The sequence below is a fragment of the Tachysurus vachellii genome, chromosome 7 (genome assembly GCF_030014155.1).
Source record: "Tachysurus vachellii isolate PV-2020 chromosome 7, HZAU_Pvac_v1, whole genome shotgun sequence".
Taxonomy (NCBI): domain Eukaryota; kingdom Metazoa; phylum Chordata; class Actinopteri; order Siluriformes; family Bagridae; genus Tachysurus; species Tachysurus vachellii.
Genome location: NC_083466.1, coordinates 1,527,501 through 1,553,816, shown reverse-complemented (window position 1 = coordinate 1,553,816; position 26,316 = coordinate 1,527,501). Strand labels below are relative to the sequence as shown.

Sequence of the window (26,316 nt, the reverse complement as noted above, 5' to 3'; positions counted from 1 at the left end):
CACACAGGAAGCAGCAACCTGTTGTCGTCTATATTAGATCGTATATACATCCGGTTAAAAAAAATAAATAAAAGCGTCTTACCGGAAGTACGTAGAAAAAAATAAAAGGGATAAAAAAAAAAAAAAACAGCTACAGTCAGAGGATTAAAGCTGTTTTCTGTTCAAGGCTTCATTTGTGTTATGCAAATGTCTTGCAAATTTATTTTCACGCTTTCAGTCCTGGGCGTCTGAAGCGCTTAAATCTGCTCTGGACGAGTTATAAGAAGTGCGGAGGATTTTTTCGGGCCTTCTCAAAGGTACATGTAGCTAACGCTAACGCTAACGCTAACGCTAACGCTAACGCTGTGTTTACAAGTTAGCATGTGACACGACCTGCCACAAGAGCTACATAAACAACTAATAATGACAACAACACTACAAGAACAAACAACCGACAGGCTTTAAAACCGACACGTTTGTGTGAAGGTGAATTCGAATCCTTTAGCACGGCTAAAAGAAAAGCTTTGCTAGCTCCGCTGTTTGTTTTGTTTACATAACATCTCCTCGAGCAACAGGACAAAAACAAATCCCATTTAACCCACGAGTATCAGCTTTGTGTTTATGACCTGCTGTAAGGACGTTACTCATGTCCTCATGTCCTCATGTCAATGTCTCTCTCTCTCTGATCAGAATCAGAATCAGAAGGAGCTTTAGTGTGACTACAGAGAATTAGTTTTAGTTGCCACAGGCTTCAGTAACACAGAGACGATCAAAAACAAGGTGAGAATAATGCGAGTAAATCAATAAAAACACGCGCATGTAAATACGAATAGAACACAAGAAATAACGAGTAGAAAAATAACTAAGTTGTATGTACAGTTGTGCTGTAGATGATGGAATAGAATTAGATCATTATTATTATTATTATTATTCATATGCGTTTTATTGTTTTTGGTTTTTTTCTGCATGGAGAAACTGTTTTTAATGAGCTGACTGCAAATGTGTAAGGATTTCTGCAAATGCAAATCAGATCTAAAGCTCTGCCAAGTTAAAATCCTGAATCGATTCGCTTTCTGCGTTGAATCGATTCAGAGTCGAATCGCTGACTTGTTAGAGTAGAGACACCGGAGGACCACCTTGGTCATACCAGTGTAGAAGGAAAAATTATAAAAATTATATTTTGTATATTATATTTTTGTTGTTGTGTTTTTTTTTATTTTATTTTTATTTTTTTTTTTATTCACTTTATGCAGTGAGTCGATTCACTGTTGATTCACCCTTCTTTCTCGGACCCGAAAGTGTGTACCCACTTTTGTGGACTCAGATTAAATTAATACTGTGCTTGTGAATGCTCCATTATTCCTGTCTCCGGTTCTCACAGTCTCGTATTATAAGCATTCACACAATGGGATCGAATAAAAGTTTTACTTAGGGTTCTCAAATTTAACTGTGTGTCAGGTTTTCTGTGTATATTTCCACCTCTCTCTCTCTCTCGCTCTGTGTGTGTCTGTGTGGGTGTGTGTGTGTTCTATCTCAGGAAATAATTGTGTATAATGTTAATGATTAATGTTTTTCTCTGAAACGTGTCTGTGTGCCGTGTACAAAAACCTCAACCCTTAAGGATGCAACGCTGCTTTTCTGCTTTTCTAGGCTCCCATCGTCAAGAGAAAGGACTAGCATGGCGGACTCTCAAGGCCACTCCAGCGTCCCAAACGGTGAGGGGCATTAGTGTCGTCTCTCTTCAACGGATTTGTCTCTATCGTTTATGCGTAACGTCTACTGAGTCATATTATCTAGGGACACCGGTAGTAATCTAATAATAATGTGTGTTTAATCCTGAAGGTGGCGCTGATGATCCAGAACCAGAAGAGGGAAGAGGCAGTAAAGGAGACTCTGCCTCAGCTACAGACGATCAGATACGTCCTGATTCAGGTAGCAACTACCAGGAGGATTTGCTCAGACGATTCAAATACCATTGTGCCAATTAAATTGTTGATTCGGACTCCATTAGATGTTCATGTTCATGGCGGGTTCAGCTGCGTCAGGTAGTTTTATCTGTTAACTCATAGAAGTCGGATTTCTTTCTGTTAGAATCGAGCCCACAGCAGGAGCAGCCAGCTGCAGAAGAGGGAGAGGAAGAAGAGGAAGAGGACACAGACAGTATGGACGGCAGCCTTATGTACTCTTTTGTGGACGAGGAAAACAAACATGACGGCGAGGGCGGCGGGCGAAGAGAGCGAGCAAAGAAAGACGAGAGCAGGAGAGCAGGCCGGAAGCGGAACAGACCTACGTCACGCCACTCCTCCAGCTCAGACGACGACGATGATGACGACGACGACGACGATGATGAAGACGACGATAGAGAAGATGAAGAGGAGAATGAAAAGGAAGAAGAGGAAGACATGGAGGCCTGGCTTGGGGCAGAGGTAAAGGAAATGGGCGGGCTTAAATGGCGTGCGGTGCCATCTCTGCGGGCACGGGAGATCGGGAAGAACTCGGCTCAGTTTGCGCGGAGCGTTTGTGGCTCTCGAGGCCTGGTACAGCGTTTGGAGCTGCAGGCTCGGCTGGAGCGGCACAGCGGCTGCGTCAACACGCTCCACTTTAACCCCTCCGGGACGCGCCTCGCCTCGGGGAGCGATGACCTGCGTGTGGTCATCTGGGACTGGGCGAGACGTCGCACAGTGCTCGAGTTTGACAGCGGACACAAGAGCAACGTCTTTCAGGTGAGACCTGTAGTCATGGCGACTCTACATATGAAATCAAATGCCATCGATTTTTCAGTGAACCCAGATTTCAGTCTGTTACCTGACCTTTTATTTTTTTGTCTGTTCTGTTAACTTCCAATAAAAACTTCATTTGCATTCCTCTGTCTGTTTTCCAGGCAAAGTTTCTCCCTCACAGCGGCGACTCCACACTGGCCATGTGTGCCCGCGATGGGCAGGTCAGAATAGCCGAGCTGTCGGCCACGCAGCGCTGCAAAAGCACAAAACGAGTGGCTCAGCACAAAGGTGCTGCACACAAGGTAACAATAAAAACTATACTGGATTAGTACCAGATCTCGTGTGTGTGTGTGCGTGTGAGTGCCTGTTTGTGAGTTTTTGCACAAAGCTTATTTGTTTGACTTTGTGTGTCTGTATTTTAGCTGGCTCTAGAGCCTGATTCACCCTGCTGTTTCCTCTCCACTGGAGAAGATGCTGTTGTTTACAGTATTGACCTGCGGATCGATCGACCTGCCAAGTGAGTCTGACAGAAATCTGAAGAAATGTCATGTCATATGAATGTCAGGCCCTCTGAATCACAACCTCTCGATTCAGTGTCGATTCAGGGGGATGAATGGAATGCCAGTCAGCTGATTGATTACAGCGAATCAATCGGCTGTTAGTTGACTTCTTATGGTGAATCAAATTCTTCCAGCTGATTCCTTATGGTGAATCGGAATTCTCTCAACTGATTCATTATGGTGAATCGGAATTCTCTCAACTGATTCATTATGGTGAATCGGAATTCTCTCAACTGATTCATTATGGTGAATTTCATTCTTTTGTCTGATTCATTATGGTGAATTTCATTCTTTTGTCTGATTCCTTATGGTGAATCAAATTCTTCCAGCTGATTCCTTATGGTGAATCGGAATTCTCTCAACTGATTCATTATGGTGAATCGGAATTCTCTCAACTGATTCATTATGGTGAATCGGAATTCTCTCAACTGATTCATTTATGGTGACTCGAATGTCCAACTTGCACTGATAAGCTTAGTTCCTGTACAGTATTATGTTCCTGACAGATCATTTCTTCGTCCTGGATTTTAGCAAACTGGTGGTGGTGAAGGAAAGCGACAAGAAGGTGGGTTTGTACACCATCTACGTGAATCCGGCCAACACGCATCACTTCGCCGTCGGAGGAAGAGATCAGTACTTAAGGTATGGCTTTGTATTCCATTTAGAGTTTGCGCATGTGTGTGTGTGTGTGTGTCTCCTCTTCCATCACAGATTCAGTGTGTTACTGTGTGTGTTTCAGGATCTACGATCAGAGGAAGATCAACGAAAACGACAACAACGGTGTTCTGAAGAAGTTCTGTCCATCTCACCTGGTGTCCAGCGAATCCAAAACAAACATCACCTGCTTAGTGTACAGCCATGACGGCTCAGGTAACACACACACACACACACACACACACACACACACACACACAGAGTTAACATGAATCCATACAGTGTGCAGGTTCTCTGTTTACTGATGGTGTTTTTATCTCTCTCTTCCGGCCCCCCGCACCCCCGTCTCAGAGCTGCTTGCGAGTTATAACGACGAAGACATTTATCTGTTCGACTCGAGCCATAGCGACGGCGCAGATTATCGCCGGAGATACAAAGGACATCGCAACAACGCCACAGGTATGAAACACACACTACATGATTGTATATGATCTATAACAATCATCTACACATTAGTATCGACTTCAGGAAACTAATCAACAGAGGTGTGTGTGTGTTGTAGTGAAGGGTGTGAACTTCTACGGGCCGTGCAGCGAGTACGTAGTGAGCGGAAGCGACTGCGGACACATTTACCTGTGGGACAAACACTCTGCCCGTGTGGTGCAGTTCATGGAGGGCGACAGAGGCGGAGTGGTAAGTTAAGCACCACAGGAGCAGAGCTTTAATGACAACAGAGAGTTTGTGTGATGTGCTTTAGTTAAAACAGGATTTCGTCTCCTGCTTGTTTTTCCTTCTCTTTTCCACTTCAGGTGAACTGTTTAGAGCCCCACCCTCACCTGCCTGGTCTGGCCACCAGTGGCCTGGATCACGATGTAAAACTCTGGGCTCCGACCGCAGAGAACCCCACCAACCTGAAGGGCCTCAAAGAGGTACATGTTCTTTTCAAAACTAATTATCTTTCTTTCTTTTGCTGCTTTTCCCTCTTTTAAGTGCTCTCTCTCTCTCTCTCTCTCTTTTCTCTGTTCAGGTGATGAAGAAGAATAAGCGCGAGCGTGACGAGGACAGCGCTCGGCACGGCGAACAGTACGACACGCAGCTCCTCTGGTTCCTCATGAGACACATGAGGAACCGCAGGTCTCTCCGAGTGAGTCAGTTACACCTCGCTACACCTTCCCTATAGACACTTCATTACAGTCGGGACGCTTCGGTAAATTATAGATATTTTTCGTGTTATTTATTTATTTTAATTATTTATTTATTTATTTTAAGACTCAGAGCCGACACGGAGAAGGCGGAGACGGAGACACCGACACGGAATTCTGGAGCACGCCTGAATCTTCCGACGACGAGGACGGAGGCCCTGACCACGTCCAGTGCATGTCCTCCTGAGCCAGCCCCTCGCCCCTACACACACACACACACACACACACACACACACACACACTCACACTGTTGAAATGTATTTGAGCACATACACAGTCCTTATGCACTGACACACTGCGAGTACAGCGCCAGCAACACACACACACACACACACAGAGTGAGGAAGAGATGAAACGAATTTGTCATCCCACACACATACATGCAGATTTCAGCTCATTAACACTCCCTTTCTCTCCCCCCCACACACACACACACTGTTTCCACAGAAGCAGCTTCACTTTACACACTGGAGTGGTCGAGGACAATTAAGGCTTTTTGCTGACATCGTGGACCCCGACAGAGGAGCGTTCAGCGATGATGACGTTTGACCGCGTGCTGCTTCTTCAGGCCCTTCATTTTTTCCGAAGAGCCTCCGTCACCACGCAGTGTTTCACTCTGACACGGAAAAGAACCGCCGTCCCAGCATCCCGTCTTTCCTTGTGTTTTTCTCTACTGAGAACAGAACTCGGCAAATCCAAGCGTTTAACAGGTTTGCTGGCCGCTCTGTGGATTCCTCGGGCTCGATCCCGACGACTCCCTCTTGGACACTTGATGGGAGTGTAGAAGCCATGTTTAATCCCCTGAGTAGTGCACTTAGCGAATCCTACACGAACACCGTCAAATAGTTTCTACACCACGTAGGAGCTGCATGCAGCCAGCGAGGATCGCGTCTCGAGTCGACGACGTACGCTTTGTAGCGCGCTTGCTTGCCTAGAGAGCCGATTCAGAACCGAGGGGACGTCCCACACCCTATGTAGTGCACCGTGAGCAGCATTTATGCAGCTAGTGTTGGATCTCAAACGGTTAAAGTGGTGCACTACTGAGGGTGTGAGCGCACACATATTGGGTTTGTTTTGTTTTTTCCTAACAGGTTTATGAGCTGTATCCCAAATCAACATCTTTGTAGTTTGTAGTGCACTAAATATCATTTTATGCCCAATGTAAGCAGTGCACTAATATGATGACGTGATGGTTTGGCTTGTTATCAGACACGTCTTTACACCTTATAGAGCTGAACCCTAACTGGATCTGTAGTGCACTAAATAGGGCAATTGTGGGTTCCTTGTGTTGTTGGGTTTTTTCTTCCTTTTCAGAGACACAGTTATTACGTAGTGTCGTTATTTTCTATCTTATGTCGCGTCCCTGAGCCACGCGGGAGCTGAAAGACGCACCGATAACTAATGAACACCGCAGCGCACCACACAGGGCCGAGGAACCGACGTTCGTGTGAACTAGAGATGCGTTTGGAGATGAACTCGTTTCTCAGCAGGACAAAGCGAACCGGCCTCGTCCCAATCCTACGTCTCGTTCCCCTCCCCCTCCCCCATGCTTAGTGAGTGCACATTAATCAGGGAGCTGTTCATTTTTGAGTCTCGAAATACGCGTGTGCACTTAAGGCTTTCAATATCTAACAGGTTTAAACCCCCCCCCTTTTTTTTCCTTTCCTTTTACACTTGTTTTCTTTCTCCATCCAACTGGGGATTAAAGATTTAAAGATTTGGTACTAAATTTATTTGCACTTGAATGGAAAAATACGGATGCGAGCTGCTCTGAAAAAGCGGCGTTATTCCTTTAAAAACAGAAAAAGAAAAACAAACAAAAAAAAAAAGCTCTGCATTAATACACCCCTTTCTTCCTCTTTGAAGTGTGCATGCATGCGAGAAAGATTGTAGCACAGCCGTCGCTCTATTTGGGACGGAGCCCGTCGATAATCGTAGCGGCGGATCGCTTTTTGTTTTGCGTCGTTTAAAAAAAAAAGTTTCAGATCTTTCAAGTAGCGACGGCTTCATGGCAGATTACGACAGTGTGACGTTTTTACTTGACACGTGTAACTTTTTACCCCCCCCTCCCAACCGGGTTGGTTCTTGTACAGAGCCGGTCGTAAACGTCGGCAGTGACGTCGCCGTGGACTCGAGAACCGCCGACCTTTTTATTTCCCTCAATCTAACGGCGGATTTAGAGGAAAGTGGCGATCTGCATGCAGCCCGTCTCGTCCTACAGGGCTGTGTGCTAAATAGCAGACTATCTGGTGTACCATTTTCACAGAACGTTTCAGTAGCTATCGTGCTATCCACGATCGGACGCAACCCAGGGGTCGGGGATGGGGATGAGGATGAGGTGGGGGGGGGGGGGTGTTCTGGATGTTACCTTGATTTTTTTTTTTTCTTTTCACCAGGGGAATGAACAGTTTTTGCTTTTTTTTTGTATGGGGATTAATAATTGAAATGACTTTGTATGTACATATGAATATATAATTACGTATAAATATATATACATATATATTAAAAAGAAAAAAAAAACCTACACTTCCGACACCGTCATCCGAATTTGATTCAGAGATTTATATTATATACAGAAAAGAGATTTTTTTTTTCCCTCCTTCTCTGATTGAAACCTTAAAGTCACGAGCATCACTTATAAACATCTAGATTTTTTTTTTTTTTTTTTTGCTTTATTTCTTCTCAGAAAAATCCTCTTAATGTCAAGAGCGTCACTTTTTTTTTTTTTTTCTTTTTTTCTCTCTCAAATTTTTAAGTTATTCTTTCTTTCCTCCGTAACAGCTTTATCGTGTAATTTTAAACAGTTTTGTTGCTTTGTTTTTTTTTTCTTCCTGGATTTTTTTTGATTGACTTATTGCACTGCTGCCTAATACCTGTTATTGGTTCAGTTGACAAAACGTGTACAACTTGTGCACACACACAAAAAAAAAAAGAGAGAAGGCTGTTTATGAACACACGTGTCGTGTCTTTTTCTTTTTACCGGATGGTCATTTACGCTCTACAGGATGGAGCTGTTTTATTATTGTGGGTCTGATGGAGGGTGAAAGGTAACAAGATGTAAACAATATAATAGTATTGTACTGCTGTATGGGGGGAGGGAGGGAGGGAGGGAGGGAGGGGGAGGGAGTTCTATAGGAAAAACCTAATGAGCATTAAAAATGTGGCTGGATGGAAGTGAAACCAGTTGATGTCTGTAAGTAAGGAATAATAAACTGTGTGGGGTTTTTTTTTTTTATGGGATTTATTCATTTGGGATTAGTCTTCATTTCCAATGAAGCACAACACAACAAAGGACAAGCCCCGGGTGACAAAATAAAAGTTCTATTATATTTATATTATATAGAACTTATATTAAAAGTCATATATATATAAAAAAATATATAAAATTTCTTAAAACACGGTTAATTTACTTGTGGTGTGCTCTTTAACTTTTCTGTGACGGATCTAAACAGCGCTGAAGGTCTACGCTCGAGTCGAGACGAAAAGCTTCGCCGCCTTGTATTTAGTAAAATATACCAAATAGTGCATCTTTAAAGAAATCGCTATACAAAAGAAAGAGAGTTCTTATGAACCAGACCTCCATTTCCTTTCCGTATGTTTATGTTATCGTGTCTGTTTCTGTGCTTAAAGTTGGATGTACAAATTTTAAAGAAAAGTTTTTTCCTTTATTATTATTATTTATTTATTTTTTTAAGAGACTTTTATTTTGAAGACACGTTCCCGTTAGCTTGTAGTGTTTTCTCTCGCTTCATACCGACTCATTGCGCCTGTGTTATAAAATATCTGCACCTTTACACGTTTACGCGTTTTAACTTTGAACTTTCGGTGAGTAGTTTTTTTTTTTTTTTTTTTTAAATCAACGATTTTTATTTTTGTTTTTTCTTTTTGCGCCCTATTTCACCGGGTTTTGCTCTGCGTAGTTTTTGCTCTGCGGCCTGCAGGTTGTCTTTGTTTCTCTTTCAGGCGCCGATTTTTTGCTCTTTTTATTTTAACTTGTGTCTAAAAATCATTTTACTGTTTAATGTGGACGCTTTTTTAGGGATTGTTTAGAGACACGTTTAACCCCGAATTACACTTTATTTCCAGCAGCGTGTGAGCTTTGTGTTGCATTGGGGTGTTTTTCATGTGTGTACACACACACACACACATACAGTGTACACACACACATACACATAGTGTACACACACACACATACATACACATAGTGTACACACACACACACACACACACACATACACATAGTGTACACACACACACACACACACACACATACATACATACATACATACATATAGTGTACACACACACACACACACATACACATAGTGTACACACACACACACACACACACACACACACACACACATACATACATACATACATACATACATACAGTGTACACACACACACACATACACATAGTGTATACACACACACACACACATACATACATACAGTGTACACACACACACATACAGTGTACACACACACATACAGTGTACACACACACACACATAGTGTACACACACATACATACAGTGTACACACACACACATACATACAGTGTACAGACACACACACATACAGTGTACACACACGCACACATACATACACATAGTGTACACACACACACACACATACATACATACAGTGTACACACACACATACACATAGTGTACACACACACACATACATACAGTGTACACACACACATACATACAGTGTACACACACACACACACATACAGTGTACACACACACATACATACAGTGTACATACATACATACATACATACATACATAGTACACACACATACATACATAGTACACACACACATACTGTACATACATACATACAGAGTACACACGCACACATACAGTGTACACACACACATACATACAGTGTACACACACATACATACATAGTACACACACATACATACAGTGTACACACACACACATACATACAGTGTACACACATACATACATAGTGTACACACACACATACATAGTGTACACACACTGTACACACACACACACAAATACATACATACTCACATACACACATTATATATACATGCACACACACTGTCTCTTTTAATGACCTGCAGACACAAAAAAAACAAAATTATTCCCTAAAAAAATCGTATTTTTGTTCTTAAGAGAAACACACCAGGTCCTCATTTTACTCCCAGAGGATTAATCCATAAAAATGATGTATTTTACACCGTTTATACTGCAATCCAACACAGATGTGTCCCAAATCTCCCCGTATTCCCTATATAAGTGCACTACATGTAGTTTACAGTGTCTTTTACACCGCACTGCATGCATTAAGCCTGAATGGTCACTTGCTGTACATGTTGTGTGCCATGAATCTCCCCTCACTTCCTGTGTAGTGCACTTTAACTGGAGAGATGTGGCTGAATCCAACATGTCTCCTAATCCTTAAATAACGTATTACAGTAATGTATGAGAGTGTGTATATGCATATATATATATATATATATATATAGTGTGTGTGTGTGTATATAGTGCACTTCATATGGCATGAATCCAAGATGACCCCCTGCTCCCTACATAGTGCACTATAGGTAGTCTGAAATAACACACACACTAATCCCATTATAGCTTTTTACCCCCTGTATAGGACATCACATGGCTAAATCTGCATCTTGTCTGTAATAGATTTTTACACCACTTACAGTTCAGGACGCATCTAAAAATGGCCCCTAATCCCTACATAGTGCACTTGGTTTGTGTACTTCCTAAGTAGTGCATTATACACTATTATCAAAATCCCTTTATAATAGAATACATTGCTAAATCTACAAAGAAAGTGCTCTCACAAGCTAATAATACAGTAGCTACAGCCTATTAGTTACCTTGATAACGCTAATTAGAAGGATGAGCTAATTTATTAATTAGCCAATTACCTAAAACTAATCAATTACATTGCTAAAAGCTACCGGTTCACTAGGGTTAAGTCACTAGCGAGCTAATTTAACTTGTTGTATCACTAGCCAATGCTAACTAGCTAGCTAATTGCCTCAGGGATACATTTGCAAGTTTTAAGTGTAAAGTTTAGCATCATGTACGATGAAATAATTTTATCACTGATGTTGTGTCATGACGAGCCACATATAATGCACTAAAAGGAGGAAAAACAAATCCTGTCATATAGCAAGCACCTGTGTTTTAATTCATTAGCTAGCTAATTGATTGTTTGTGGTTAATTAACTGCCTAGCTTTTTCGCCTCAGTGTAAATCTTGTGGGACGACAGCAGACGAGCGATCAACACACACACACACCATGGAGTGAGTGAAAACTTTAAACAACAAGAAAATTGCTGTATAAATTACTGTCTGATTTGATTTTTACCTCATGCTAAATCATGCTAAAAAAAAAAAAAAAAAGTATAAGGAATAAAACGGTGTAAAAATAAATAATGCTGACTCACTTTAAAGTTAATTTATTTAGCTAATCTTAATTGTTATTTGTGAAAAAAAAATGTTGTTCAATTAATTATTCCTGATTATTCCTTCAAAGGTTAATTTTTTTTATTATTATTTAATTTAATTTTTTTATTTTAAAAACAACTACTTCTATAAACCTTCATTTTTTCTTTCCTAGGACATCTTGTCATGATAGAAATTTCCTCCAGCTTAATTTCTATCTTATTGACACTGGAGACTCCTTCCATCTCGTTTTAAATAAACGTCTCCTTAATCATAAAGCGTTAAAAAAAAAAAAAAAATTCTGTAGGTCACGTACAAACCCCCTGAGATCGAACTGTTACTATAGAAACTGACCCAATGCCTCCTGACCAGTCAAAACTGTGAGATCTGTGAGGCCCTGTGTATAAATTTTATAACGAGGGAACGATCTCTTACCGCAAGTCGATCAGAAGTCGAATGTGATTGTAAATAGTTAACGACTTTTATTTTAGAGTTAAAGTAATAAGAGGTTGTGTGTTTTTTGTGCTGCTTTAAAGTCGCTCCCCGAACGCCATGGCCAGCAACGTGACCAATAAGACGGACCCACGTTCGCTGAACTCTCGAGTCTTCATCGGGAATCTGAACACCATGCTGGTGACCAAAGCTGACGTGGAGGCCATCTTCAGCAAGTACGGTATGATCGTGGGCTGCTCCGTCCACAAAGGTTTCGCTTTTGTCCAGTTCTCGAATGAAAGGAACGCTCGTGCCGCGGTGGGCGGAGAGGACGGGCGCATGATCGCTGGACAGGTCCTGGGTGAGGAAGTGCTCTCCTGTAGCTAGGGACGGTTTACATTAGTAACTTTTTGTTTGCATCATATTTCAAGTAATCTTACAGATTCTAGTAACTTCCCAAGTTACAAATGACGAATTCTTGGTCCTCGAGTCTCCTCTGTATTTGTATTTGATCTCCAATGAACTGCTGATTTCTCCTCTGACTTCCAGACATCAACCTGGCAGGTGAGCCCAAACCTCACAGATCAAAAACCACCAAACGTCCAGCAGGAGATATGTACAGGTGCGTCGCTTCTCTCCTCCGACTCCGTTCTTGCTTTGAAGCTGACGCCCCGTTTCACGTTTTGTCGTTCTTTCCCCTTTTCTGTACTACAGCAGCTCCACTTTTGAGCTCGACTACGATTTCCAGAGAGATTACTACGACAGGTAAAGTGTTGACCTTTTTCTCACGTTGACCTCAGAGAGAGACGTACACACACGTTTCCTGATTGGATATGTAACGGTTGTTCGCACGGACGTGACCTTTTTCAGGATGTACGCCTATCCGTCCCGTGTGCCCCCTCCTCCTCCACCACTCTCTCGTGCCGTCATTCCCTCCAAGCGAGCACGGGTCAGTCTGAGCGGAGGAGGAAGCCGACGCACCAAATCCAGCTTCTCGTCTTCCTCCAAAAGCAGCCAGCGCTCATCACGGGCCAGTCAGTATTCACACTTCACTCTCCTGAGCTTTCTAGCGGCGCCGTGCCTGCAGTCAGACTGATGTATCGCTGCTTTATTTATTCCCTCTAAAGCAGTTAAAGCAGACGACCTTCAGACCATAAAGCGGGAACTGGCTCAGATCAAACACAAAGTGGATTATCTTCTGGAAAGTTTAGACCGCATGGAGAAAGATCACAGCAAGAAATCGGGTAGCGTCTCCTCCTCTGTTTCTCTTCTCGTCTCATCGTGGATCCCTTTATATTGACCCACGGTTTATATTTAAACCTCAGTCGTTCGTGTTCAGTGTTCAAAGCTCTCTCTCTCTCTCTCTCTCTCTCTCTCTCTCTCTCTCTCTCTCTCTCTCTCTCTCTCTCTCTCTCTCTCTCTCTGTGTGTGTGCAGAAGGAAAGGTGGTGAAGGCGGACGTGGGTGAAGTCTCTCAGCAGCACTCGAGCAGTAAGAAGGAGCGTGACCGAGAGGAGCAGGAGCTCAACGACTCTGACGAAGAGGGAGATCTGCTGGAGGAAGATGAGGAGGAGGTCAGGATTCTCTCCGTTCATCTTAAACACAAGCTCTGATTCATAATAACGGAGCGTTTAGCTCTCACTCCATAGTATGGTTCATTCTATACTGAAAAGGGAAGCAACTCGATTTCCACATTATGGCAGTGTCGCATTAGATCACTGAGGATTTAAGTGTTAACGCTAATCCCCAATTCAACAACGCTACCATGTATGGTAAAACAAGCCATGCACGTGTTTTTTAAACCGTATTTGAAAACCGTTTAACGCCAATGCATGCTGTCTGTTTTCAGGCAAAGAGTATCGGCGGAGAGAACGAGGAAGAGGACGGAGAGGACGAGGAAGAAGAGGGAGAGCACGAGGAAGGCGAGGACGACGGCGACAGCATAAACGGCGATGACCCATAAGACTGTTTTGTTTTAGTTTGCTTGCTTGTTCAAACACACACACACCTACACAAACAAACCACCTCAGCCTCCAGAGTGAAGAAACATCAAAGTCTGGACTCGTTCTTTATTAATAATAATATTAATAATAATAATAATAACAAAAAAAAAGAATGCACACATTTCTCTTCTTGTGAAGCGATTTTTAAAGTCTGTTGTCTGTCTGAATAAACAATCAGTGCTTTGTTACAGTTATACTTTTAAAATTTGGTCCCATTTTAAATGCTTTTTTTTCTCCCCCTAATCCCCTGTCTGTGTGTATAACATTTATTTTCCTTTAAAAATGATCCATGAGTGTGTTTGTATGTTCAGTGCTACGTGTCCTACATGGTTGTTTTTTTATTTTCTCATTGCTCATGTCTTTTTTTTTTTTCCTGTAAAAATTCAAGATATCACGGTATGAATTGCAATAAAATGGTCAAAATATTGTCTCATCTCTTGGCCTGAGGGAAGTGTTCAGTGTTTCTTGGTTTGGGGGGATAATCGTAATAGAATTGTCCATTTTTACTCTAAAACCTATAGAATCCTTATAGTGTTTGTTTTGCAGTTTTTTTATGAATATATTGCCCTTTAGTAATATGGCTAGCTAAATACATCATATAATGAAATACTAGAGATTCCTAAAGCCCTGCGTGTCTGCTTTCATATCAGCCTCTAAAGGATGTTATTACAGCGTGATGTTTTAGCAGTGTGTAAACGGGTTTGTGTTATATAAGAACTGCACTTTACATCACTATACATCACTACACATCACTTTCAGATCAAATTAAAATCAAATTTTATTTGTCACATACACATACATACAGAGTATGACCTTCAGTGAAATGCTTTTTGCATCTGTCCAGTATTCAAACAGTTTGCATTATTATACATCACTATACATCACTACACATCACTATACACCACTTTACATCACTAAACATCACTATACATCACTACACATCACTATACACCACTTTACATCACTATACACCACTTTACATCACTACACATCACTATACACCACTTTACATCACTGTACATCACTAAAGATTACTACACATCACTATACATCACTACACATCACTATACACCACTTTACATCACTACACATCACTATACACCACTTTACATCACTTTACATCACTACACATCACTATACACCACTTTACATCACTTTACATCACTACACATCACTATACACCACTTTACATCACTACACATCACTACACATCACTATACACCACTTTACATCACTTTACATCACTATACATCACTATACACCACTTTACATCACTACACATCACTACACATCACTATACACCACTTTACATCACTACACATCACTATACACCACTTTACATCACTTTACATCACTACACATCACTATACACCACTTTACATCACTACACATCACTACACATCACTATACACCACTTTACATCACTTTACATCACTATACATCACTATACACCACTTTACATCACTACACATCACTACACATCACTATACACCACTTTACACCACTTTACATCACTTTACATCACTTTACATCACTACACATCACTATACACCACTTTACATCACTACACATCACTATACACCACTTTACATCACTAAAGATTACTACACATCACTTTACATCACTATACATCACTAAACATCACTATACACCACTTTACATCACTATACATCACTTTACATCACTACACATCACTATACACCACTTTAAATCACTTTACATCACTACACATCACTATACACCACTATACACCACTTTACATCACTTTACATCCTACACATCACTATACACCACTTTACATCACTAAAGATTACTACACATCACTATACACCACTTTACATCACTTTACATCACTACACATCACTATAAACCACTTTACATCACTATACATCACTAAACATCACTATACATCACTACACGTCACTAAACATCACTACACATCACTATACATCACTTTACATCGCTTTACATCACTACACATCACTATACACCACTTTACATCACTTTACATCACTATACATCACTAAACATTACTATACATCACTAAACATCACTATACATCACTAAACATCACTAAACATCACTAAACATTACTATACATCACTAAACATCACTAAACATTACTATACATCACTAAACATCACTAAACATTACTATACATCACTATACATCAATAAACATTACTATACATCACTAAACATTACTATACATCACTAAGCATCACTACACATCACTATACATCACTATACATCACTAAACATTACTATACATCACTAAACATTACTATACATCACTAAACATCACTAAACATCACTAAACATTACTATACATCACTAAACATTACTATACATCACTAAACATCACTAAACATCACTAAACATTACTATACATCACTAAACATCACTAAACATTACTATACATCACTAAACATCACTAAACATTACTATACATCACTAAACATCACTATACATCAATAAACATTACTATACATCACTAAACATTACTATACATCACTAAGCATCACTACACATCACTATACATCACTAAACATTATTATACATCACTAAACATTACTATACATCACTAAGCATCACTACACATCACTATACATCACTATACATTACTATACATCACTATACATCACTATACATCACTATACATCACTAAATATCACTATACATAACTATACATTACCTTACATCACCTCATTTTACAGGAAAAAAGCACTTGTGCACAACTGAGCTGGGAATGCCATAAGGGGGCAGTATTTGTAGAGTCAACCCTAAAAAAAACAACCTGATGACTTCATTTCTGCCTCTGCCCTTTTTTTGGTCACAGAACTCTATAGAAGTAAGGAAGGAAGTAGGGAAGGTCGTGAGCTCCAAGTAGGCCAAGTTTCAGAGCAGAGCCTTGTGAGTTCCTCGTCAAGTCCTCGTGCGCTACAGGTATGGTGTGAATTCTGATCTTATCTTCTTCACTTGGCTGGAGACTTTTATGCTGCTGGTGATGATGATGATGCTACAGAAGCAGACAGAACACAAGCATAAGGGAAAGGACGGATGGAGGGTTTTATGGTTTTTATTTGTAAAGTTTACTTGTAAACACACAGCACATATTTCACACTCTTTGTCTCGTTGTTTCGTAACAGTGTGTGTGTGTGTGTGTGTGTGTGTGTGTGTGTGTGTGTGTGTGTGTGTGTGTGTGTGTGTGTGTGTGTGTGAGACATGTCCTGTCTCGCCCGTATAACACTTAACGCTTTTTCGGGAAGAATTTTCCAGAGACTTTGTGTGTCGCAGCTCGATGCTTATCTTCAGCCCTACAGAACTGCTTGTGTACTCAGGAAGTGTGTTAAACTCATTATAAAGCCAAAACAACACCACGGTTCAATCCTAAAGCACATTTCAGACGTTTTATGTGGTAGAAGTTCATATATTACACCTGAACTTTATTTCCACAGGTTTCTCTATTCTGATTGGTCTGAAAACTGATTAAATCTATTTTGTTTATTCTGACCTTTTTTTTTTGTTTGTTTTAAACAAACCTTATTTATGTTTGTTTGTTTTTGTAGCAGAATGTGTGTTACTGAAGTGAGAGGTTTTCTTCAGAAAAGGGATGTAGATACACACCTGTGTGTGTGTGTGTGTGTGTGTGTGTTTGTGTAGGGGTGTGTGTGTGGGCCATAACGTCACTTCCAGCTAGTTTAGTGTAATCATTAATATAATATCTGTATTTTTATTTATTTATTATTATTATTATTATTATTATTATTATTATTATTATTATTGTGTGTGTGTGTGTTTCAGGAATGCCTCTCGGGGGTGGAAACAAGTGTGGCTGCTGTCAGAAGACAGTCTACTTCGCAGAGGAAGTTCAGTGCGATGGGCGGAGTTTCCATAAGTCATGTTTTCTCTGTAGTGAGTTAATTTATCTTTTAATGCTTTATTTCCTTAAAACCACGACTTACATCTCAGCTTCATGTTTCATTTCCTCTATCGGACACACACGCACACACACACACACACGTGTCTTTAAGTACACAAGTGAGCAAACAGTCAGGGTCTTATCAAATCTGTCAAACACACTACTTCAGCTCATGGTACATAATCACAGTATCTTCTCTAAGCTCCACAACACGACTCCTTGTTTACTCCATGACTCGTCATGACACGGTGCTTCAGGATCAGGATGTGTTTGCTTAAGAACTTTAAATGTCTCTCACGCAACCTAACACAAATGCAAGGACTTTAGGATGTGCTTGGATTTCACCAAGTTCCTTCTTATGGCTAAGTCTAGCGTAACTGCTAGACTACCAAGCCTACAACAAACACATAGCTGCTGGAGTAGTTAGCCTACAGTATATATTCTATCTAGTGAGAGACTACGTAAAACAAATAAATACAGCAACTTCTAGAGCATTTCCATACTATCTAATGCTGTAACTGATGGACTAGCTAGCCTAAAGTACCTATTCTAACTTACTAGCATTAAATATTAGCATGGTAGCAGACTTGCAAGAAAGAACAACAGGCAATGCTAAACACTCTTAGTGCTGGAGTAGTGAGCCTACCACAAAAGCACCAACATTTAACTGGTTAATTTAACACTAACACATAACTGTTCATTTAACTGTACCAGTTGCGGTAGCTTGCATGTCATGAAGTTAAATACAGGGACCGCACTAACTCCGACTTCTCCTGGTTTCAGTGGTGTGCCGGAAGAACCTTGACAGCACTACTGTGGCTACCCATGAAAATGAAGTCTACTGCAAGTCCTGCTACGGCAAGAAGTACGGCCCAAAAGGTTACGGCTACGGTGCTGGTGCCGGGACGCTGAACATGGACAGAGGAGAGTCTCTGGGAATCAAGCCTGTGAAGTGAGATATTTATTTAAAGATAATTATTTAGCGTTGAACAGAATATTTAGTTATATCGCAGTAGCATTGTGCTGTTTTATTTGTGTGTGTTTACAGTGAAATGCCGCCGCAGCCCACCAACAACCAGAACACTTCCAAGTTCGCCCAGAAGTTTGGGAGCTCTGACGTGTGCCCTCGCTGCGGCAAAGCCGTGTATGCAGCCGAGAAGACCATCGGAGCAGGAGCGGTGAGTGACACGTGAAAGTTATTAGCAGTCTGGTGTTACCTTCACCAGGAATTAATCCCACATTTCATGGAGGTTATTCCTCTATTAATGTCTAACCTCCATAAAATGTGGGATTAATTCTAACTAGCCTGCTATACTGAAAGGGTTGCTGTTAAATCTAATTATCTAAACATACCTAGCTACATGTTAATAGCGGTAACAGGACCAACAAAAAACCTCTAATTTGCCTGTCCTTCCTAGTGAAGGGGGCGTGTGTCAGTGAAGGGGGCGTGGCCGCTGTGTGTGTCAGTGAAGGGGAATGGCCGCTGTGTGTGTGTGTGTGTGTGTGTGTGTGTGTCAGTGAAGGGGGCGTGACCGCTGTCAGTGAAGGGGGCGTGGCCACTGTGTGTGTCAGTGAAGGGGGCGTGGCCGCTGTGTGTGTGTGTGTGTGTCAGTGAAGGGGCGTGGCCGCTCTGTCTGTGTGTGTGTGTGTGTGTGTGTGTGTGTGTGTGTGTCAGTGAAGGGGTGTGGCCGCTGTGTGTGTCAGGCTCAGTGAAGGTGAAATCATTTCTCCTTCTAGTGAAGGGGGCGTGGCCGCTGTGTGTCAGTGAAGGGGGCGTGGCCGCTGTGTGTGTGTCTCAGTGAAGGGGGCGTGGCCGCTGTGTGTGTGTCAGTGAAGGGGGCGTGGCCGCTGTGTGACTAGAATAAGCATATGTATATTTTTAAAATGAACAGACTTGTACATAATTTAAAAAATCTGCTAGCAGGCTCACACAGGTTGTGAATTGTTATTTACATGTTTTGTGTGTTTTTTTTTTTGTTTTTTTTCTTTTTTTTCAGTCCTGGCATAAGAGTTGTTTCCGCTGTGCTAAATGTGGGAAGGGCCTCGAATCCACCACCTTGTCAGACAAAGATGGAGAGATCTATTGCAAAGGTACGATTATTTCAGCTCCCTCAAAAATAGTAGCATGTATGTACAGCACTGCTGGTTTTATTGTATCCTGTAGAAAACATGGTGTAGCTGCATTAACTACATCATTTTGTGTTCCACACAGGGTGCTACGCTAAAAGCTTCGGTCCAAAAGGGTTCGGATACGGACAAGGAGCTGGCGCTCTCGCTCACGCTCAGTAGAATGATTCCCTGCTCTATTTCCCTTATTTCACCAAGCTGAAGCTTTACGCTGCATGTGCTAGTATTTACAGTTAACTGGAACATTTAGAATCTGTATCATCAATGCTGGTTTTAAATATAACTTGTAGGCTGCAGTACACATTAAGAATAAACAGAGAGCTCCATAAGGCACACGTTAAGCTTCTAGTAGATACGAAATCATTTTCAGATTCTTATTTGCATATTTAATACACATATATAGTGCACGGACATTTTTATATCCACAATGACTTATGAAAGTGTTTTTCTAGCAGCTTTCTGCATTTTTTTTTTATTATAATAACAATAATAAACATCGGTGTAAAAAGTGGTGTGTGGATGTTTATGTAATGATGTCATTTTAGTGTCCATGTGACATACGCACAAGCAGGTATCCAGGTGTTCCATCCCCTCTCCCTCTCTCTATCACTCATATATATACACACACACACACACACACACACACTCCCACACTCCCTCTCCCTGTCTCTCTCGCTGTGTCTCTCCTCTCTCTCACACACACACTCTCTCTGTGTGTCTCTCCCTCTCACACACACACTGTCTCTCTCTCTGTCTCTCACCCTCCCTTTCACACACACACTCTTTGTCTCTCTCTTTCTCTGTCTGTCTCTCTCCCTCTCACACACACTCTCTCACTCCCTCTCTCTCTTTCACACACACACAAGCTCTCTCTCTGTCTCTCTCTCCGGCTTACACACACACACACACTCTCTCTCTCTCTCCCTCTCACACACACTCTCTCGCTGTGTCTCTCTCCTTCTCTCTCTGTCTCTCTCCCTCTCTCTCTCACACACACATACTCTCTCTGTGTGTCTCTCCCTCTCACACACACACTGTCTCTCTCTCTGTCTCTCACCCTCCCTTTCACACACACTCTCTTTGTCTCTCTTTCTCTGTCTGTCTCTCTCTCCCTCTCACACACACACACTCTCACTCCCTCTCTCTCTCTCATACACACACTCTCTCTCTGTCTCTCTCTCTTTCACACACACACACAAGCTCTCTCTCTGTCTCTCTCTCCGGCTTATACGCACACACACACACACTCTCTCTCCCTCTCACACACTCACTGTCTCTCTCGCTGTGTCTCTCTCCCTCTCTCTCTCACACACACACACACACACACACTCTGTGTGTGTCTCTCCCTCTCACACACACTGTCTCTCTCTCACCCTCCCTTTCACACACTCTCTTTGTCTCTCTCTCTCTGTGTCTGTCTCTCTCTCGCTCCCTCTCTCTCTCACACACTCTCTCTCTCCCTCCCTCTTTCTCCTAACCACCATGAGGTCATGTACATGTAAGCGGTGATGTAAATATATTTTATAAAACGTCATAAATAAAAAATAAATTCAATGAAAAAAAGGTAAACGCAAATTACAAGAAAACGAGGTTTTAAACGAGGATCTTATTTTTTAAATATTTTTTAATAAAAAAACGATTCATTTAATCAAACTTCTTTTATTAACGTAAAATGCGTCTCGCTTCTTATTATTGCAACTACGACTATCGTGTGTCTCAGAATGATGACGCAATTTGTTTTGACCGCTAGATGTGTCTCTTTTTTCCCCAATCGTATTTCGACAAGCCCCGCCTTCTGCAGGTGACGCGACCCTGCTGTGTGTACTACGATTGGACACAAGTTGTAAGCCTTCGCTACAGGAGCCAATCATAGCGCAGGAGGCGGGATTTATCCAAAAGCGGTGGGAAAAGCAATAGCACCGTCTTTGGACGCGCGCAGTGTTTATTCGGTTGCTAGCTAATGTTTGTTTGAAACTAGTTCGCGGCATTATTGGGAGGTCTATGAGCTGAGTGATGTGCATGTGCAATATGAAGAATGGAAGAAGACGATGTCACGATCAGAGAGCAGAATTTTCACAGTCAAGTCCGAGAGTACATTGTAAGTCAAATGAGCTAACTGTCATGCTAGCTTTAGCCGCTAGCCTGATAGCCTGTGCGTTAGCTGGCTAGCTTCGGGGTGATTAGCTTGTGTGCAATCTGCAACGCTATAACGTCACACTTTGTCAGTTAGCTGCTGTCGTTAGCTTCCGGCTAGGAAACATAACGCTAACTAATGCAAAATGATGCGGAGGGAGAGAGGAATATATAAACAAAAAGATTTATGGAGTCAAAGACAGAGAGAAATAAAGACTAGTAGGTATCCTGACGCATGGATGGATAGATGGACAAACAGGAGAGAAGAGGAATAGGCTGATGAACAGATTCTTGGTGGTCAGACAGACAGACAGACAGACAGACGGGTAGAGACAGGATTAGACCTGACGAATCGAGAGACAGACGGATAATGAGCTGGACGGACAGATAGAATCCGAATCAGGTTTATTGGCCAAGTGTGTTGATGTTGACACACACAAGGAATTTGGTTTCAGCTGTTTGTGACTCAAAAGTACAAACATAAATAACACTATACTATACGAGACAAGACAAAACAGACTAGACAAGACTAGACAAAACAGACTATATGAGACAAAACAGACTAGACAAGACTAGACAAAACAGACTATATGAGACAAAACAGACTAGACAAGACTTTACAAGACAAGACAAAACAGACTATATGAGACAAGACTAGACAAGACAAAACAGACTATATGAGACAAGACTAGACAAGACAAAACAGACTAGACAAGACTTTACAAGACAAGACAAAACAGACTATATGAGACAAGACTAGACAAGACTACAAGACAAAACAGACTATATGAGACAAGACTATACAAGACAAAACAGACTAGACAAGACTATACAAGACAAAACAGACTAGACAAGACAAAACAGACTATACGAGACAAGACAGACTATAAAAAACAGACTAGACAAGACAAAACAGACTAGACAAGACTATACAAGACAAAGACTAGAGAAGACAACAGACTATAAGAGACAAAACAGACTATATAAGATAAGATAAACCTTTATTCGTCCCACAATGGGGAAATTTCTCTGTTACAGCAGCAATGAGAAAACAGACAAGACAAGACAAAACAGACAAGACAGACAAGACAAGACAAAACAACAGCCTATACGAAACAATACAGACTAGACAAGGCAAGACAATACAGTCAGTGTAAGCATTAAATATGAATACAGAATATATGACAGTATTGTGCAGTATTGTGCTTTTTGTACACTATACAGCAGTAGTGTGTAATATATACAGATGATGTGATGACTGACAGTCCTGATAATGCAGCACTTATAGATATGAAGCAGTGAATATAATTATGGTGAGGTGTTAATCAGGGTGATTGTCTGGGGAAACAAACTGTTCCTGTGTCTGGTAGTTTTAGTAAATAAAGTTCTGTAGCACCTGAGAGAAGGGAGGATCTGAAAGAGGTTGTGTCCAGGGTGCGAAGGGTCAGTGGTGATTTTTTACTGCCCGGTTTCTGGTTCTTGTGTCCTGGGGGGTGGGCAGGGGGGCGCCAATTATTTTGTTCTGCTGATTTTACTGTGCGTTGCAGTCTGATGAAATAGAAGGATGCACAGAAATGCAGGCAGAGGGACAGATAGACAGATAAATAGATGCTAGATGGATGGATAGAACGGCAGATGAATGTGTAAGACTAACAGACTAAAACTGATGGACTCTCTCTCTCTCTCTCTCTCTCTCTCTCTCTCTCTCTCCCTCTCTCTCTCTCTCTCTCTCTCTGCACAGATCTGTTTCCTGTTGTTTGCTGTGCTCTACATCGTGTCCTACTGCATCATAACACGATATAAGAGGAAGACTGGTAAGCGCTGCTTTTGATTGGCTGATAGATCCCAGATGCGTTTTTTATTTTATTATTTATTTATTTATTTATTTATTTATTTTTTTGCATATTTTCAGAACTCAGGTTAATGTTGTTTCTTATTCCAACAGATGACCATGAAGATGAAGATGCGGTTGTTAACAGAATATCGTGGGTTTAATCGTGGTTCATCTCGTGTACATTTCTACGTTAACGTTAAATAATTGTAACTTCTAAAATAATTCTCTCTCTCTCTCAGTATGTACCTGTGTACGTTCACTCTGGCCATATCTGGAGGTGCCGTCCTCCTCCTCCCTTTCTCCATCATCAGTAATGAGATCCTTCTGTCGTTCCCGAAGAACTACTACATCCAGTGGCTCAACGGCTCGCTCATCCACGGTCAGCATCATCGCCTGCTACCTCTGTTCCTCTACCCGCTACCTCTGTTCCTCTACCCGCTACCTCTGTTCCTCTACCCGCTACCTCTGTTCCTCTACCCGCTACCTCTGTTCCTCACCCGCTACCCCCCCTTTTTTTTGTGTAGTTTATATTCAGCGAGGCTTTAATAATTCACCTTGCACTCCTGTCTCTGACCACCAGAGGGCATCCTAGTATCATTTCTGCTATTCACCTTTTAAATAAATGAGTTTTACAGGCTTTAATGTTCTTATATCTGAGAGGTTGGAAAAAACCCAACACGTTCCGGGCAACACGAAGATTTCCTCCGTGTTTTAATACGGACGCCGTGAACACACTGATTTGTTGTCGGTGTCTCTGCAGGTCTGTGGAACCTCGTCTCGCTCTTCTCCAACCTGTGTCTCTTCGTCCTCATGCCTTTCGCCTATTTCTTCCTGGAGTCTGAGGGATTCGCCGGCTCGAAAAAGGTAAAGAGCGTCCTGCGAAAAAAACACGTCATGTCACGGTACTGAATTAGGGTGAAATAGAAATAGACTCCGCCCACTTTTGTGCTCGACCAGGGTTTTATATTTAAAAGGGGGCGGGGCCAAGTAGCTTTGATGCCTGAATGTATGCATGGGTATGTATGGGTTCAAGTGATTACAAAGTATACCAGCGCTCTCTCTCACACACACACACACACACACACACACACACACACACTTTTATGCCTCTTATTGTCATTAAACCCTGAAAAATAAAAAAATAAATAAAAACTTCAAAAGCACACTTCCCTTCTGAAAATTTCTCCTATCGTAAATTCCGGCTCACGAAACTAGGGTTGGGGGGGGTGTCGTCTGGTTGGGGGGTGTAGCGCGCGTTCAGTTCCTCCCGGCTGGTGGTTTGAAGTGGCTCCTGGTTTTCGTCGTGATGTTGGGACTTGCATAATGATTAAAAGATTAAAGATCAGCCGCTACTGTAGTTTACGAGGCTGAGAGGTAATTTGTCCTGTTTCTGGCTACTGATCATCCATAAACGCCGAGGCACTGCTTTATTTCTCTCTACACGTCCATTCTGCTCTGCGTGTGTGTGTGTGTGTGTGAGTGTGAGACATGAGGAGAGAGGAAACGATCTCATATGAAAGCCCCCTGCAGACGGACGGGAAGGTCAAGTCCCGAGCCTCGCAGCCTCGTAAAGCTCTCGGGAGTCTGACGCTCGCCTCGCCTCGGCGTAATGGCTGCGTTTAATCTGGCGTGTTACGTTCTCTGTCTAACGAGAGGAAATGAAACAGGGGAGTTCATTAAAAAAAAGCCGCGGCGGTTTTATATACGCGCGGCTCTGTCTTTTACGGCCCGCGAGATTCCGTGTCGCTCTGAGGTTTTAATATCGGAGCTCCGCCTCCACCTCTCCTGATCAGCAGTACAGAGACTCGGGGTCAAGGGTCAAGCCTCAAGTCTCGAAGAACATTTATTTACTTATTTATTTACCCACACGAACGATTTGTCACGCTTTGTTTACGTTCCGTCTTTGGCGGCGGCGGCGGCGGCAGCGGCGTGCCGTGGTGGATTTTAATCCAGAGAGAGACATCGAGAAGACCGGAGGATGTGAGGGAAGAATGGACCGAAAGGAACGAGGGAGCGAAGAAAGAGTAAATAACTAGAGAAAGGAAGGAGGAGATGTTGGAAAGAGGAGGTGTAGAATATGTGAGAGAGAGAGAGAGAGAGAGAGAGGAGTGGGAAACAAATTAGAGAGAGAAAGAAGAATACGTATAGGATAAACGTGTGTGTGTGTGTGTGTGAGAGAGAGAGAGAGAGAGAGAGAAGTGGAGCTGAAGACACACGTTAATCCGTTGCATGTTAACACGAATTCAGACGTCTTCCTAAACTCATATGTCCTGTGTGTACGGTGCTGTGCAGTG

General features: G+C 41.9%; 4 protein-coding genes across 11 annotated transcripts in view; all 4 read left to right on the top strand.

The window, feature by feature from the left end:
* The first annotated feature begins 94 nt into the window (after positions 1-94).
* On the top strand, positions 95-8,067 carry dcaf8 (DDB1 and CUL4 associated factor 8). Of its 2 annotated transcripts, XM_060873790.1 has the most exons (14): positions 352-465; positions 670-759; positions 1,630-1,694; positions 1,822-1,911; positions 2,071-2,702; positions 2,861-3,001; positions 3,122-3,216; positions 3,791-3,901; positions 3,999-4,129; positions 4,265-4,372; positions 4,476-4,606; positions 4,723-4,842; positions 4,941-5,057; positions 5,183-8,067. In XM_060873790.1, the coding sequence occupies exons 3-14, from the start codon at positions 1,658-1,660 to the stop codon at positions 5,300-5,302; spliced, it is 1,833 nt and encodes a 610-aa protein (XP_060729773.1). In that variant the 5' UTR covers positions 352-465; positions 670-759; positions 1,630-1,657; the 3' UTR covers positions 5,303-8,067. The 2 variants fall into 2 exon arrangements, with proteins under 2 accessions (XP_060729772.1, XP_060729773.1); XM_060873789.1 differs by lacking the exons at positions 352-465; positions 670-759 and adding an exon at positions 95-296.
* A 732-nt stretch (positions 8,068-8,799) lies between these two features.
* Positions 8,800-14,431, top strand: LOC132848228 (heterogeneous nuclear ribonucleoprotein C-like). 6 transcript variants are annotated; one of them, XM_060873788.1, is made up of 9 exons: positions 8,800-8,940; positions 11,377-11,432; positions 12,110-12,246; positions 12,555-12,627; positions 12,723-12,770; positions 12,876-13,039; positions 13,133-13,249; positions 13,442-13,578; positions 13,854-14,431. In XM_060873788.1, the coding sequence occupies exons 2-9, from the start codon at positions 11,428-11,430 to the stop codon at positions 13,965-13,967; spliced, it is 795 nt and encodes a 264-aa protein (XP_060729771.1). In that variant the 5' UTR covers positions 8,800-8,940; positions 11,377-11,427; the 3' UTR covers positions 13,968-14,431. The 6 variants fall into 6 exon arrangements, with proteins under 6 accessions (XP_060729771.1, XP_060729769.1, XP_060729768.1 ...); XM_060873786.1 differs by having other exon boundaries at positions 12,110-12,366; positions 13,136-13,249; XM_060873785.1 differs by having other exon boundaries at positions 12,110-12,366.
* Positions 14,432-16,812: 2,381 nt separating this feature from the next.
* LOC132847841 (cysteine and glycine-rich protein 2-like) lies at positions 16,813-20,563 on the top strand. Its single transcript, XM_060873352.1, has 6 exons — positions 16,813-16,952; positions 17,811-17,921; positions 18,712-18,880; positions 18,977-19,106; positions 19,926-20,019; positions 20,141-20,563. Exons 2-6 carry the CDS (start codon positions 17,813-17,815, stop codon positions 20,215-20,217), a joined length of 579 nt encoding a protein of 192 aa, XP_060729335.1. The 5' UTR covers positions 16,813-16,952; positions 17,811-17,812; the 3' UTR covers positions 20,218-20,563.
* A 1,379-nt stretch (positions 20,564-21,942) lies between these two features.
* The window catches only part of lmbr1 (limb development membrane protein 1), a 19,884-nt gene continuing 15,510 nt past the window's right edge, over positions 21,943-26,316 (top strand). For both annotated transcript variants that reach the window (XM_060873780.1, XM_060873779.1), the window contains exons 1-5: positions 21,943-22,153; positions 23,930-24,002; positions 24,134-24,173; positions 24,262-24,401; positions 24,783-24,886. In XM_060873780.1, the coding sequence (XP_060729763.1) occupies positions 22,091-22,153; positions 23,930-24,002; positions 24,134-24,173; positions 24,262-24,401; positions 24,783-24,886 (420 nt within the window). In that variant the 5' untranslated portion in view covers positions 21,943-22,090. The remainder of the gene's footprint in view (positions 22,154-23,929; positions 24,003-24,133; positions 24,174-24,261; positions 24,402-24,782; positions 24,887-26,316) is intronic.